The sequence below is a fragment of the Drosophila sechellia genome, chromosome 2L (assembly GCF_004382195.2).
Source record: "Drosophila sechellia strain sech25 chromosome 2L, ASM438219v1, whole genome shotgun sequence".
NCBI classification, from domain to species: Eukaryota; Metazoa; Arthropoda; class Insecta; order Diptera; family Drosophilidae; genus Drosophila; species Drosophila sechellia.
Window position 1 is genome coordinate 10492351 of NC_045949.1, and position 16994 is coordinate 10509344.

At 39.0% G+C, this 16994-nt stretch overlaps 1 protein-coding gene across 1 annotated transcript; it reads left to right on the forward strand.

Moving 5' to 3' along the window:
- The first annotated feature begins 12207 nt into the window (after positions 1 to 12207).
- LOC6612049 (phospholipase A1) lies at positions 12208 to 16945 on the forward strand. The gene is made up of 6 exons (XM_032725333.1): positions 12208 to 12385; positions 12456 to 12585; positions 15778 to 15926; positions 16007 to 16441; positions 16574 to 16778; positions 16831 to 16945. The coding sequence occupies exons 1-6, from the start codon at positions 12313 to 12315 to the stop codon at positions 16892 to 16894; spliced, it is 1056 nt and encodes a 351-aa protein (XP_032581224.1). The 5' UTR covers positions 12208 to 12312; the 3' UTR covers positions 16895 to 16945.
- Positions 16946 to 16994: the final 49 nt, after the last annotated feature.

Here is a 16994-nt window from a genome sequence, read left to right on the forward strand (position 1 = left end):
GCGATGAAAGGAGGGGTCGTCGACCCACGGCACATCTGCTTTTCATTTCGAACTTTTATCTAACAACAAAGCTAACACATGGAATAGCCAATGTTTTGACCAGTGGCACAAAAGGACAATCCCGATTGCGAGTTGGCCAGGGGATTTGACCGGCAAATGGCCAGCGATGGCAATTAACTTTATAACATTTGCATGGCCCATGTGCAATTTCCTGGCCTTGTTGTTGCGGGTGCATTACCAGCCAGTTGATTAATTGGAAATTGCGGTTAATGGATGGTCAGATCGGAATCGAAATCGACAATGGAGATGAACAAGTCGCCCCGGAGTCTAGACTTTTAATTAGACCAGGCATTTGAGCCTAGTGGAGTACCCTACTCGAAGCATATGCAAAAAAAAAAAAGTTTGCTGCAGAAACTTTGTCACTTGCCATTGAATTTTTTCCTGCAGAGTCAGCCAAAAAAGTTGACAGATTTGCAGCGGAAAATTAACAAGTTCCGTGCTGAAAACATATTCCTCTTTCTTTACTTTTTTTTTGAATAAACTTTGCCTTCGTAAAATTCAGTTAAGAAGTCGGAAAAAGTATGCAATGCTAAGAATGTGCTAAAAACTATGTACACGAAAAAGAGTTTTATACGATTTTTTGTTTTTCTTTTTTTTTTTTTTTTTTTTGATGCAGCTGTTATTCGACCAAGTCTACGAAAACTTAAAAAGTCGTAGACGTCGCCGGCAGTTTTGTGTTGCCGCATTTTTATGCCCTTCCGGCAAACCAGAGTTTCCCACTCAGATCGTTCAACAGCCTAGAAACGGAGTTTGTTGGAAATTAAGTTTACTCGATGGCCACTTCCAGTTGTTTGCCCAGCAGACGCATATTTTTCTCAATCTTGTGGCCACTTGCAGGATGTCAGGAGTAATGATTTCGTAACTGCTAAGCTTGCCAAATAAGAAATCTACTCAGTAATTGGCTTGTCTATGTGGAAAGCATTTATATTACTCATTCAAAACTTACAATTAAAAGCAGCTTATAGTTTGAGTATATAAATAATATAAAATAGCATTTAAAGTACCTGAACTTTATTTCTGGCAATAATTCCCCAAAAAGGTTCAATCTGCACATCTAAATTCAGCTCAGGTTCAGGATGAGCGCTCAGCTGGCAATTGCCTTCGGTCCAATTATCAGTTGTGATTTGAAATGAAGGCAATCGGATGAATTTTTTATAAAAGCACATAAGAGCCGAGCATCTGGAATGTGCTCATGGTCAGAGCGACCGGAGATTGACCCCAATAAATTGGAACCGTAAAACAGGACCACAGCCGGCGGAGCAAAGTTCACATGGGTGGCGACCTTTTGGCAGCCTTAAAACGCCTGTTGATTTATGCAAAAGGGGATTAGCAGGGGCATCTGAATGGGGATAAACACAACCTAACCGCAGACATGGCATCTGAAGCTGCCAACGGAGCAGGAAGACTGTCCCGTAATTTTAGTCAGTCGTCGGCACTTTTGAGCCGCAGTGTTCTTTTTAACCCGGCATAAAATAAGACAAATGAGCTAATTTCGCTGGCGGAAAGGATAACAGGATCGGGCCATCGCCTTGGCCATAATAAATCGCACACAAATGTGATATTTATATGCATTTTTTTATACAGACATAAGCGAAGAAGCGTACATATACGAAGGCACTCGGCTGCCATTTGCCATAAATCTATTGCCGCATTATTACTCATACGCACTGTAGACGCTGTCTAACCTAATATATCAAGGCATTACCATGGCTATTACTCTTCCTTTCTCTCCATCGGCATGGCATGCCCTTTCATTTGAATAAATGTACATTTATCTGGGAAAATGACATAGGTTAAGCTTTTCGAAAAAGTTTAAAAACCATGGGCTTAGGGTTTATAAAGATGCTCAAAATGCAAAATGCATATTTCCCCTAATTGTTCCACTCTACCCTTTGATGGCTAATCCTAAGTAGTCCGCAATTTGCACAGCTCTGGCTTTGTCGAATCCAGTTTGGGTTTAAACTACTATTGAAAACCCCGAAGCAAGTCAAGTACCGAATTCCCACTCTAAATCTCTACTCTCGGTGCCGTGTAGCGTGACTTGGGATTTATGAACTCCATTTCGCATGTTCGCCATTGTAAAGATTAATTGCCACAGCTCCGTACCGCTTCCCATTGCGGCTTGTTGTTATCATTCAGCAGCAGGCCATGTCCGTAGCTCCAGCTCCTTTTTGTTGGCCAACTGACAGGGTGAATCAGCAATGGAGAGCCAAAGAGCCGAAGAGCTGCGGAGCAATAGAGCGATAGCAATGACATCGACAGACGGGGGAGTTATGTGCCAAACTTAAAGTCCAAACCAGCAATGCAAACGCATTGGATAGAGCCATTGTCAAGCTGGCAGTGTTTGCTTTAGAAAAATGCGTTGTAAAACCAGTATAAAAGGTCAGTGAGCCAACGAGCCAAGTGGTATTCTATACAAAAAAAAAGCTCATACAAAATTCCACAGGATATACAATTTATATTAATTCAATTACAGATAATATGTTATAAGCATCCAAAGATAGAAATGCAATACATTAATTAAGTTGGTACTGCATTACAAAATTTGCTGAGTACCCACTTCAAAATGATTTAATTGACCCAACTTTAACACACTCAGACTCCGGATGTTTCCGGCATCGTTGTTAATATAATTTCGATGCACATTGTACCCAATTAAATGAACCGTAATCCTTGGGCACCCAATTCAGCCGACTTACCATCATAAAAGTTGAACTCCTTTCATTATTCTCCTTAAACTTTTATGATGGGGCTTTTGCTCTTTGTTTGTGCTGCTGCTGTTGTTGCGAGGCTTTACTGTATTTTAATTGGCTTTTTATTTATATGAGCGAAGAGCCGAGTTTTCTCCACAATATTGGCACAATAAATGTAATCCGGTTCCGCATGCCAGGGGTTCCAGGGGCTGTAAATAATCACGAGACGTCTGCCGCAAATGCAGGGAATAAACTTTTTTTGAAAACAGCGAGCGTGGCCAAGTTTGCTTGGAAACGGAAGTCATTGAACGGGTTTGTTACCGTAACATATTTCCTGCCTTCGCGAATAAAAATTGAAAGTCCTTATCAGGATTCCATGCTCATAATGATAATCACTGATAGGAAATGGTAAAATGAGAGCTGAAAATATTTCAAATTATTTTACGACTTTATATACTAGGTCTAAACTGGATGATGTTTTATCAACATCTGGAAGAATTTCATTGGACACGCCTCACATCCCTGGGATTATTTAGCTCCTTTAATCAAAATCAAAATAGTTACGTATACGTCGTGATGTCCAAAGAGACTTTAAGCCTACGTGAATTATAACTGCTTTGAATGTCACAATTTAGAGTGCAGATTGTAGGAGTTTTCATTTTTGTGTTTGAAAATGAAACAGGTTTTTGGATGTTAACTTAAGGGTATAGGTTTGTGTTGTGCCAAACTTAAAATCGACTTAAAAATAGTAACTCTTCCCTTACAAGTGCACCGTGCTTTTTTTAAACTCCTGCCAACGAAGCGGTAGACAGCCATAAACAAAATCGGCTAAGCCGATAAAAAATGTGTTGACGTTATGGCCAGAAGAGGCAAGCCCGCAACAGGCTAGATAGCACGCATAAGTCATTTTTCCGGAATTTATTGAATTTATACGGACGGTCACAAATTGGCCAAAGTTAGGAAACACAAAGAAGTAGCTCATTAAAAAGTAAAAACATTCTATTTGCCAACTATAAAGTTGTTTTCGAAGAAAACTTTCTGGAAATAAAGTAAAGTAAGTTGGAATCGAATGAAATAGTTTGTATTTAACTAGAAAAATAAACCTACAAGTCAGACTGACAAATACAAATCTATCTTTGTCCCCAAGAAGCACCGAACTCGTTTAGAGAAATTAGATATACAATTGCAGTGGCAGGCGACTTACACCTGTGTCAACACATTCTGTCCAGCAATCTTCATCCCCGGAGATTGGCGTGACCAAAGTCCGGACCATCAATCATCCAGGCTGATTCCCATCCGAGTCCGAGATAAGAAAGGAATTCCTCTGCTAACCTGACACACCAACAGCCAACAATTAAACAAAATGGGATTTAATTAAAGTAGGGCACACACCCCTTTGGCAGCCAAAGTACAAAAGTCTGGCATTTTCCACGGCGAATGCAAATCATTTTAATGCGATTAATTAATATGAGGCAAGGCAGAACTTTCCGCTTTCCTCAAAGAAAAGCGAAAAGCACACAAGTTGGAAATCATATTTGCCACCGCCCTATTCTGCTAATGGGGCAAAGTGAGCACACACAGACGCAAAATGTGAGAGGCTGGCAAATTGAGTGCTAATTAAATTAAAAACTGAGTAAAAATAGTTTCGCAAAAGTCATATCCCCTTTCTCCAGGAGTCGGCATCCTCCGCTGCCTCCTCCTCCTTCCTCGCTCGGCTATGTTCTACTCGTCGTGTAAATGAGCTCCAACTTGCTGAGCAAATAACGCGTTTCCAAAGTGAGTACAAGGAAAACTGCCAGGCTGTAACTATATGCGGAAACGCAAATACACTTCAAGAAATGGAAGTCTGCTGCTTAACACCTCTTTAATTGCCTCTTTATTGATGCAAGCGTAACACAAAAGTTCTTAAAAATAGATAGATTTATTATATGACCCCCTATAAACACCTATCGTGGCCAATTATTACATACAAAACCAATTAGAAAATGCAGAAAACATATGCATTTTTCATTCCCTAAGCTTTCCCTGCCTACCTTTCTGTCAGTGTCCCTTGAGCCATTCAAATCCCTAGCCGAGGAAAAACAATTTCGAATTAAGTATGCGCATATGTTTGTGCAAATGGCAAGCAAGTTAAAAAACCAAAAGGAAACAAAAAAACAACAGACAACGCAGAACAAACCCGAAAAACAAGCTGAGGCAGCAGTCGCTGTCCCTAAATCCATTTCTTCTCCCCCAGAAGCTAACCGCAAGGACCACGGAGGCGGAGTGATTGCAAACAGGATGAAAACGCAGCCGGCAAGACGAAAGCCAACAAACTGAATCGCTTGAGTCGAGTGAGATGCGAAGGATGAGCGGCAAAGGGCAGCCGGAAACGGAAGTGCAAGGAGCTGTGCAAGAAGAAGCAGCTGCAGCTGAGCCAAGGAGCCAAGCTAATGCTGCTGAGCTGCTCCTTGAACCGCTTGTACACAAAAAATGAAAACTTTGGGCTTAAAACCTAGTTTTTCATTTAAGATCAATTACTAAGCGCAGAAGTTAAAATACATTTTCATTTTTAATTAAATTTTAGTTTAATGGAATTTACATTTAGTACATTTTATTCAATAATTATGCTTAACAACAAACATATTTTTGATAAATGCATGATTTTGTCTTAAGCTGTCACCAAATTGAAAAGGGTTCTGAAAAGACAAGGAAAGAAGCACACATTTTTTTCTGTGTAGCACCGTGTTAGGTTTTGTTTTGGCCTCAAGCACGCTCGAGATGCAAAGTAAATGCAAAACCACAGCAAATTATGCTGAGGGGGCAGGAATCTGCTGGGTGATGTCTACTGGCGCGATAAGGACGAAGGCCCAAGGACCAAGAAGCTGGAACACCAGAACGAGGGAACTTGGGACCTCCGGCGGAGCCGCTCAAGTGATTTTCCTTGAGTGGAGTAGAGCCTTGAGCAGGTGTCTGTTTAACCATTATGTTTAGTTGCAGGCAATTTGTTCTTTGCCGTGTAGCCAAGGTAAACTATTTTTTCTTCACTACTTCTCACAATTTCGCCCAGCGGCTTCCGGCTGAACTACACTTCTATGCAGGTTTGACGATCAGCGAAACCTTCAAAAAATAATTTGAAAGTCTTAGGAATTAAAATTTTAAGTAACAGGTCATGTATGAGGTTTTAAATTGAAAAAGCAATCGTGGTATTACATAAATAATAATACTTAAGTATCTTTCTTTTGCTTTGGAAGCCAATAACAAAACAAATAAACGAAAATGTCAAACGAAAAAATAATCAATTAAAAACATAAAAACCAATTTGAAAATTTCGTATGCTGTCTAGTGTTTTTACTATTTTAGAGAATATTTCCCAAAGTGCATTGCTGAAGGAGATTAAGTTGCAGGAGGTTAAGAGAACTTTATTAAAATAGCACAAACAGCAGCCATTGCTCACAGCTCATCATGGAGCAGGATATTCCTGTGCTCGAACCAACGGTGGTGGGCCGAATTCCTCCATATCCTTTACCTTGCAGTTCATGGCTGCAAAACTCCACGAGGAATCATTGAGCCTTCCCGGTATGTAGATAAGAACAAGGGAAATGCATACACTGATCTCAGCGAATCGATGCCTTTTCTTTGAATTTAAAACTGACCCCGCATTTCGGGCAGATGCATTTTAAAAATCGACTCAAACGAATTAAATGCTGTACGGATTATATTTCAGCTGGCAGGTGAGAGAACAGCCACAGAGGTAGTCGGTTGGTAAACATGAACTTAAATTTCCTTAATGGTGATGTTCCCCATACATTATCGAGTGAAATAAATAAAACTGCCTAACCATTTCAGACATTCTAATCTGGCAAATGCAGGCACATTACTTGAAAAACAGAAATACAATATAGCAACAGCTTTGCAGTCATTAAAGGGTTAAGTGTCGCCATATCGAGTTGGGAAAATTTCTAACGAAAATAAACAAGCTTGCCTCACTCTGCGGATCTTCGGTAATCGTTTGGACCGGGGCAAAAGGGCTAAGCAAATATTTGCAGCGGCAACTTCGCAAATGAGCTTCAGACCAAAAGACAGAGGACACACAGAGATGATGACGACGACGATGACGAGGACGATGAGGAGTTGTCGTTGCGTTGTAGCTAGGATTTCAAAAGGACCTCAACTCTGGCGGAAACGGAAACAACAACTTTTCCGCTCTCCGGGAACAGGATGGATGTGAATGGGTTGGAAGGAAGGGCCGCCTGTCGTGGCTGCCATTTAATGACATTTTTGCGCCCATTTGAGCTTCCGGGCCTGCTGTCTGCCTGTCGATTTCAGCAATAATTTACTTAAGAAAAGTCTAAATATGCTTGCCAGCCAACAGCCAGTACCTCCATCTTGCGGCCCGGCAATTGTTTATTGCGTTTATCTTCGTCCGTCTGGAGGCGATAAAATGTTGTGAAAATCCAGCGACAATATCCAATAAATCGTTGTCCTTCCAGGGGGGTTTTGTGGCCTGACCTTCACAACTCTGTTCAAATTTTGCTGTCCCGTGTTTGTTTGTATTTGCTTTCGTCCTGTCTGCTCCCTGGCTTTTTTCAAAGGGCTTAATTGTCCTTTTTGTTCGCCTTTTGTTGACATAGGTGGCCAGGAGATGAGGCTGTGCGAAATAAAGGACCTCCCCATATGCCAAATGCTCGTATTATGAATGGCTTCGGCATTCATTGTATTTTTGGGGGTAGGCCAACAAAAGTGTTAATTAACTTGTATAAATCAGTTGGCAATAGACTTGTGGAAAGCGACCGAAGGTCGTAAATTCAAGTGGAGTTAGATTGAAATGGGATCGAGTTTATCCTAATTGAGTTGAAAGTATGATGTAGTTAACTTAAAGGGATTTTATAGTGTATTCTCTTTAAAGCTTATTTTCCTTTCCAATAGAAATTTTCAATAACAGCAGTCACTCTTAATCTGCTCTGCCACCTTTTCCTCCTTTAACCAGCCACAGTGACTGCCATAAAGCATTTCCGGATAGCCAATAAATCCGCAAACTGTAAATCTCAATAATGCGAGGCGAGGCCATTAAAAGTCAATGGAAGCTGAGCGGAAAAAGAGCTTGTCAAAGCATCCGCATAATTCAGCCGAGACATTTCACGCCGTCTCCACGGGATACCCGCAGCACCACCCACAGCACCACCCAAAAAACACCCAAACGACCCAAAACACCCACAGCAACCGCTGAGCTGAGGCTGAGCTCATAATTCTCGCGTTTCCTGACATCAGATTGAATTTGCGCAATGAACGCGACTTGCAGCTCATGATAAATGCATTTTGGCGCCAAAACGATTTGTTGCGCTTACTTTGCTGCAATGCGAATGCGAAAATTTATGCGACTTTGTAATGCAATTCATAAGCTATGCTCTGCACTTTTCCAAAAGTTGCAACTTATCGTTGGGCCAAGTGCCCAACACGAACAAACAAATTGCCAATCCAATGCATTCGATATTGCGGCTTCAGAACTGCTTTATATGTTAATCCAAGTGTTATTTGCAATAAAATGGAAATGATCGCTTTTGTGGCTTCAAGAGAATCTGGGTCTTGAAAAGAATAAAAAATAAAACTAAGTTACGGCTGCATACCAAAATCCCTTATTATTAACAATAAAATGTAAAAACTACTACCCATTTAATTTGTTGATGGAAAAGTATGATATCCATCTGTTTTAAAGAAACTAGATAACTAATTTGTTAGCCATGTATCTTAAACTGCATCAAAAGCCAACAACTTTGTGCGCACACTTGGAAATTTTTGCTCGTAGGCTGCAGGATACATCCTTCCAGGCGGACTTCTCTATCCTTTTGGCCGCCGCCCTTTCCAGTGCCAGGTGTACTGTGACAAGTTTAATTATTGCCGTACTACAGTCAGTACGCCCGACGTACTTGGGGTTTGTTTGCGCAGTCATTTAGCCAGTTTGTCAATCAGTCAGTCTGCCAATGTTGATGGCATGGCCGCCGCTTAACGCCTCACTTGGCAGCTCCAGCGGGAATGGTGATGGGATTCTATGGGAAGGAGATGGTGATGGTGATGGAGATGGAGTATTAAAACAATTTTGTTAATTAAGTAGGAAAAATTGTTAGTTTATTTACTCGTCAACTTTGCCAGTGCCAAACACCTCACACACTCTGCCTGCCATTCCCAATGGATATTTTGTGCCGTAGCAGCTAAGTTTCAGAGTTTACTCAAAAATTCTCAAGTGCACAATTAATTAGTAAAGTTGCGCCAAAGCAAAAGCCGAAGCAAAAACAAAGCACGGCGCAATTTTCCACTTTCCCCGCAGCCCACCCGCTTTTCCCGGGAATTTATGGCCCATTTTGATTAGACTCGCTGAAAAGCATCGTAAGTTTTGCCCAAGTTTAAAACTATTCGTAAGTAGGCAAAGCTTTTGTGATTATTTTCCACGGAGTTCGTTGGCAATAGGCAAGAAATTGAAAATTGATTGGGACTTGCATAAGTAATGAACCGATTCAGTGGAATTCCATTCTCGATTTTGTCATTTAAGGGAAGCTTATATAACTGCTCAAGAGTAAATTAAATTGGAATTAATAAAATTGGAATCGGCATGAGTTGAGAGTAAAACGCTCTAGTTTTGGCTAACAAATTTTTTTGGGGGTTTTTAAAATTAAGTAGTTCTATTAAGGGAGATGCTGCACTATTTAAAACATAAAACAATTAAAAAGCAAGGAATTCTTATTGCAGAAATGATATTATAAGTGGAAACAAGGCTGCTTTTATGCTTATAATAATATTATGTTATTAATAATATTAGCATTCAAACAAATTAAAATCCTCACGATTTTCGACACGACATTATTGTGGTAGCTTACATGTTTTTAATGTACATATATATGATATCAAATGCATTAAATTAAAAAAACGTTATTAATATTAAGAGAAAATATATATTTATTTAAGCCATAGTAATTTTTGGAGAAGGCTCTGTTAACTGGTTGAGTAACTCGATAAGCTTTCTGTTAACATCTTCTGTTAATATTTAGTAAAGACCTGCACCATAGACTGCTTGCTTTATTGCTTATTAATAGTCAAAGGGAGATATTTTATCCCTAAATATATATATATATATATATGTATAAATATATTATATGGATTAATAAAGGTAAAATATTAAATAATAACATATTATAAAACGTACTTTTGTGATATTTCTTTGTAGATAAATAGATACAAGCAATTGTAGTTGTCGAGTATTAAGTAAATGTTTTTGTGTTTTAGCAAATTTAATATTATGAGCTTGGTTAAAAACTTTTAGTTTCCTCTCAAAAATTCATACTTCTGTAAATTTCACGGAAGCATCAGTCATCTGTTATGCCCCATAACTTGGCAAACTTTATGGGAAAATTATGTGAGTGAACGAAGCCAAAATTCGCCACGGTCAATTAATTAGCAATATCTGTAATTTGCAAAAGAAAATGCAAAGATTGTTTAATTTGTAAACCAACTAATTGCCAACCAAAATACTATTGAAAACTGCATCGAAATGAAGTACTTAACCAATTGCAGCCGACTTAATTAGGCAGATTTTGATCACATTTCGAGTAATAATTAAAAGGATTGTGTTGTGGCCCACTGACAATTGCAGTCAGATTAAATCGAGGTGTTCGTACCTAGTTCGTATCAGTGAAGGCTGGGAAAATGTTATGCAATTGGCACCTATTCTTCGCCAACCGCAACAAGATGAATGAACAATATAAGACATAACATCAAGTGCACAAGTATCAAGTAACAGCAAATTGGCTGAGATCGGCAGCCATGGAAAATGGAAACACCAAAAATAAACAAGCAAACTCGAATAAGAAATACTCTTTTTATACAAAACTGCAGTAAGCATCTGAAGCAAAAATATAGCTCATTAGAAAAAGTCAAATATTTGCGGCCTTGATGAATATTAAATGAATAAAGTGAATACCCAGATCAGTTATTGTTTTATAGCCATTATAAATGTAAAGCAACATACTGCAACATGAATAGAGGTTAAAATATGTTGTATGTTTTTCTTGTCTTTGCTGCGGTTCCGTTTTCATGTTCATTTGCATTACATGTATTTCCCTTTCCTTCGAATGGCTTTACTATATCAAAAAACCCATGAAAATTGTTTTTGCTGCCTCCAGTTGACTTTAGCCCCGTTTTGCGGTGCTGCAGGGTAACGAGCTCATTACTTTCAATTAGATGCATTAGCCGCAGACTCAACATTGTTTACTTTCGTTTGGAAAATCGCCGTCTGCCGGTTGCAAAAGCGTTTGATGTCATTTTGGGGCCCGAGTTTTCCTTAACTCAGATCTGTTTCCCTCTCGTGGTCAGAATTAAGTGCTGTCGCTTTGGCTGCCAACTTTTTTTATCTAAGGTGTAGGGAAATTGTTTGGCTTGACTTTTAAATTGGCCTCAAAGGTTGAGTTCATTGGACTTTCTTAATTGGAACCCAACGCTGCACTTGAAAAGGTAGCCTGGTTTTACAGTCTACCTGTTAATTTCACTTTAATAAGCACTTTATAAACTCCTTAACTGCGATAGTTGGATCTGATTGATCTATTACATTTTAATAGAAATGTGGCGTGATAGCGTTTGAAATTTTTAAGATCATTGCCATACTTTCAACACCCATCGAATCTGTTCAACAATTCATTGGTATGCTATTTAAAAAATGCAAAGCTTTTTAAATGATCTTTATTCTTTATTGCTGTGGATAAAGGAGCCTGCAGGTGGCCAAATTTCGCAATCAATAGTCGTTTATAAACAGATAGTCAATTGCGAAACGCTATCACACCAGTCAACAATGTGATATTACACCCCAAAAAAATATGCCTGTGCAAAATGAAAGGAAATGCTTATTAAACTATACAATTTAATGGTCATTTAAACTTTTCCAAAAAAAACTAATCATTTCTAAAAAAAATTAATGTGAAAAGCATAATTAGGTTTCATAACATGTATGAAGCGATTTGAAAAATGTAATCATAGTTTTTATTATTTTAATCAATTCAAATTACTCGCTTTGTAAACGCTTACTGTGGCAAAAAAAAATTAATATAGTTAGCACAATGATGAAAATTACAAAAAAAAAAAATGCTTCGATTATTAGACCTTTTTGTGATGGTCTTCATATAGAGGACTCAGTTTATATATTTTATTTTCCTTTTTTTGTTTTACATATGGCATGGGAATTTAACTTTATGAAAACCCAAATCCATTTTCCTCAGTGCACTTGGCCGTATGGAAATCTGGGTTCGGATACATGCAACTTCTGCGCACACGAGACCAAAATATGAAAACAACCGCCTGGTGCCTCCCCACAAAGCAATGTCACCCAATCCACAGATGGCGCCGGGTCGTTCGTGAGTGTCAATTTTCGGCGATTTTCATTCGTTTTCCATTTTCTTGTGCGGATGCAGCTTTTAAAAGCTCTTGGCTCCTTAGTTTGGCAGTAGCCGATGCGAGTGGCTCATTCAATTAGACGGCTTCCATTTAACCCGATGTGTCGCGGCCTCCTCCGTGATACCAATTTAAATGCGGATTTCATATGGACAAAATGCTGACGGGCCTTATCGCACTGCTGTTATCGCTACTTTCCCTTAGCCCCATCACGAATGCTTGTAAGTGAAGAAGATCGCATCGCCGATAAGGATTGTGATTTGTGTGCTTAGCTGGTTTCCTTTTTTATAGCCAAATACCACAGAGAGGCATTGCAATTCTTGTTGCGCAATGGAAACTTCGACCTGAATCCACTTAACTGTCACATTTTATTGTGGGAAACGTGCCCCAAGCGATTTATAGATTATCAGCTGTTTACAAGGTAAGTAAAGTGAGAAATGTGAAAGTGACAAAAATGCTGAAAATTAAGTTAAAAGTAGGAAATAATGTATTTGAAAAGAGTTTGTTATCGAAAGAAGGGCTAGAGACAACAATCTTAACAAATAACGAAATTGTGCAAGATAAACCATTAGATTTAGGGTTAAATGAATAAATAGTTTTATGTTTAATAAGCCAGTAAGACCTCTAAAGCGAATTTGTTTTCAAATATCAACTGCCTTACCACGCATTCCAATCTTTCTCTTTTCTGCGATGCAGATTAGCCTTATAAATGTTCCCATTTTATCCCTGAAATCTTTCCTTTCATTTTCCTGGCCTTGGACCACAAAGCAAATGCAGTGTGAAAGGGCAGCTAGTCACCAAAAAGATGAAAAACTGATTAAACTTCACAATCGCATAGCTAAAACGAATGACTTAGGAAACAAACTTGGCAATTGTCGTCGAATAAAATTATAAGAATTTGCATTAAATGCGAATGTTATGTAAATAATAAATATATGAATTACGAACGGCAGACACCATGAAAAGGCAATGGCATTGAGCTGGGAAACGAAACCGAAACCATTTCCAACCGAAAACTCATAATCAAAATCAGTGCAGCGTTGCGTGTGCCATGGATTTTCATTTTCATAGACGTCGCCAGGCGGCAAATGCGGCAACAACAGCAACAGCAGCAATTGCATCAACAATGAAGGCAACACAACAGCAAAAACAGCAGCAACATTATACAGATATTAGCCAAAGTCGTTCACGTTTTGAGTCCGAAGTTGGGCAAAGTCAAGGCAACAGTCGGTGGGCTGAGCAATTCTTAGGCCAGTTTTTACTGTTGCTGCTGCATCAGTTGCTGTTGCTGTTGCGGCTGCTACTGCTGCTGTTACTGCTGTTGCTGCTTCAGCAGGCGTCTGCTGCATTTTCCTTGGCTGCGCATTTCGCGCTTTTGCACCGCATTTGCAGTGCACAGCGCGAATCTGCAAGACGTGGTGCGGATTGCTCGCGAAAAAATCAAAATTGCTAATTTCAATGCAAAGGATTACGATGAAATCGCTAGGCAAACACAAAAGGATATCAATTAGAGAAACGTGCAATCGGAGTGCAAGTTGTCAATTTAAACGGGAAAGCGCTGTGGAATCTGGTTAAAAATATACGAAATATGTGAAAGGCGATGAAAGAGGAAAGCCAAATATCCTCACGGAAAATAACTCATTTAAAAGTGACTTCAAAATAAAAATCGGTAAATTATTTCATAAACAAATCAGTCACTGAATAATGGAAGTAAATTAAAGAAAAATGAGGTGTAAAATTTAGTGAAATTTAAAAATTTTTAAAAATTGTGAAAGATATAAAGTTATCTTTCTATCCATGAGCTAATAACAACCTCAATTATGAACTCAAATTTTTGTGAATATTATTACCACTTAACGTGTTGATAATGTAAGTTTTTTGATGTGAAAATAAACGAAAACCCATTGAAATTTTGGCTTTAATTACCATTTTAAATAAGTAAAACAAAAAGTCACAATACGTTAAAGTCCAAATAAAAAAAATGAAACAAATCGTCGTGCTTTTCATATTCTCACTCTTTGCCAAAGGTAAAATACCTAAATTCTTATTTCACTTAAAATGTGTTGATCAAGCTGAAAAAAAAATATTGAGTTCTTTTGTTTCTTATGAAAATTCTTGATCATGTACACAATTTTAAGTATTTTTTTGCATGGGAAGAGAATTCCAGAATCATGAAATGCAATTGCAGATGCACAAACATTGCTCCTAAGCCAAATGGATTGGAAGAATCTGCGCAACAGTGGAGCCTTGGATCTAAATGTCTTGCGCTGCTTTTTGCGCGACAAAAACTATTGTCCCAGTCCACATATCGATCATCGTCTGTACGCTCCGTAAGTTCGATTGAATTCAAGGAATAAAATATACTTCAAAGTAATCCCAAAGTAATATTCATTTAAGCCAAATTAAGTTTAATCGGTGAACCACACTTTTAAATTGGTATTAAGTCCATAAAATGATCATCAAAATGTTTGTAAATATCTATTTTTAAATGCTAAAGATGGGTTTTCATCTTTAAGGTTCGATTTCTTTATAAATTTAAATGCCATAAGTTGGAAAATTAATGTTATTAATTTAGTCGCTGGCGGGGGAGAAAGTTTCTCAGGTGTTAGGCAACTGGAATTTCAGACTCGGTTAGTGTGTCAACTGCCGAAACACTTGTCGCACTGCACTTGTGCAACCATAAGGATATTAACCGGCAAAGAGCAAGAGAAAAAATAAGAGTGCAATTGATGGGCGGGCAACTCGTTTCTCGAAACCAGCCACTGACCCACTAAGGATGAGATGCTTTTGCCAAAGGAGGCCGGCTTTTTCCACATCGACCACCGATCTTGGCCAGCGATGACATCGATTTCAATGGCCAATGCCAATAAAATGCTTCGTAAATGGCTCCTCGATATTTGGCCAACTCGTCTGGTCAAGATTACCGCCAACTCTGGAGTCGAGACAAAGTCGCAACTGGCGAAGTCCATTTTTGGAGAGCAGACGGGTAATTGCCGTGGTAACACTTAACAACTGGGGGGATTACATGATGGCCAGCTTTTACGAGGCTGCTGATTGATGGTTGTATAACAGCGGAAAATGACAGGACTGACAACTCCGTTCTGGGAAATCTGAGAAGGAATACAAATTGCCTTTCTGCAACTATTTAGTCTCGTTAAGAATTTCTGGAAACCGTTTGGCTTGTAATTGCTTATGTATTTTAACTCATAGCTGTAAAGTCAATAATTTGATCCACTTTAAATGTATTTTTTCATTATCATTAGCTTGATTTTCAATTGAAAATTTTTCAAGATTAACTAAAGTTAGGAGTTAGCATACCAAGATCACTTTGTTTGGCTTGTAATTGCTTATGTATTTTAACTCATAGCTGTAAAGTCAATAATTTGATCCACTTTAAATGTATTTTTTCATTATCATTAGCTTGATTTTCAATTGAAAATTTTTCAAGATTAACTAAAGTTAGGAGTTAGCATACCAAGATCACTTTGTAGTGCTTGCTGCACGAGAGATTTCTACGGTTTTATACACACATGGAATTTCCATCGTTCTATTTAAATGATGGATACAAACTACTATTTCTTTATTATATGGTGGTTTTTTACATTATTTTTAGCAATGGACCGCGTCGTGGAACTCCTTTAAATGTCAAGAACCCAATAACTTTATATAAAGGTGGATTTAGCAAGCACCGCGAGACTGTCTTCATAATACACGGATTCAATGGAACTGCCATAGATATTCACCTGCAATTTCTTCGAGATGGTGAGTGCATCTATCTGTTGAATTATTAACTTCTATTAAGCTTATAATTTATATGCCAAACTTTAACTCTCTCTTTTTAGCTTACCTATCCCGCGATTTCAATGTCATCACAGTGGACTGGCGACCTTTGACCCGCTATCCATGCTACCTCCACTCGCTTATAAACACCAGATTAACTGCGCAGTGCACAGCCCAGATCTACGCATTCCTCACCCACTACGGAGCTGTCCGGGAGCGGATCACTTGCGTGGGTCACTCCCTGGGCGCCCACATCTGCGGCATGATCAGCAACCACCTGACGCGGAAACAGTACCGCATCATTGGATTGGATCCCGCTCGGCCTCTAATTGAGCGCATGAAGAGCAACAAATTTCGGTTGTCTATCGATGATGCCAACGTCATCCAGGTGCTCCACACCAATGCCGGTTTCCTGGGCCAGGAGGATAACTCCGGTCATCTCAACTACTGTGTGAACGGGGGACGCATCCAGCCCTTTTGCAAAGGAAATCCAATCAGTAAGGCTAAATTAAAATAGTTTAATACCCTCATTCTCTGAAAAAGAAAGTTCTATATCAGATTATGATGGAACGTGTAATACCTCATATATATAAAGTCAATGTCTTATAAATGTGCTCTCTATCAAACAGGGAAATCGCGATGTTCGCACTTCTTGAGCATCTGCTACTTGGCCACTGCCACATTTAAGCACAAGAAGTTCATGGGAGTGCCATGTCCCAATGGCTGCCTGAATCTCAGTGGATCCAAGAGGCTGCCAGTGAGCGGCAAAGTAAATCCTTTCGAGTTCGCCTCGCTGCTAAGGGAGTATCACATAGGCAACGATGCCCCCGATGAGTAAGTTTATTAAAAAACAAATATATAATTTATAACAAAATTCATTTTTCAGCGCCCGAGGCTGCATTTGCATTGATGTGCCGTATGCCAAGCACTGCCCCTTTACGGATGCGTAGGAGCTGGTCTTCAGTAGGTTGTAATTCTATGATAAAGCTGTCGATAATAAATTCAAGGAATATTATTTTTTTGGTTTTTCTTTGCCGGGTAACAGCGAAA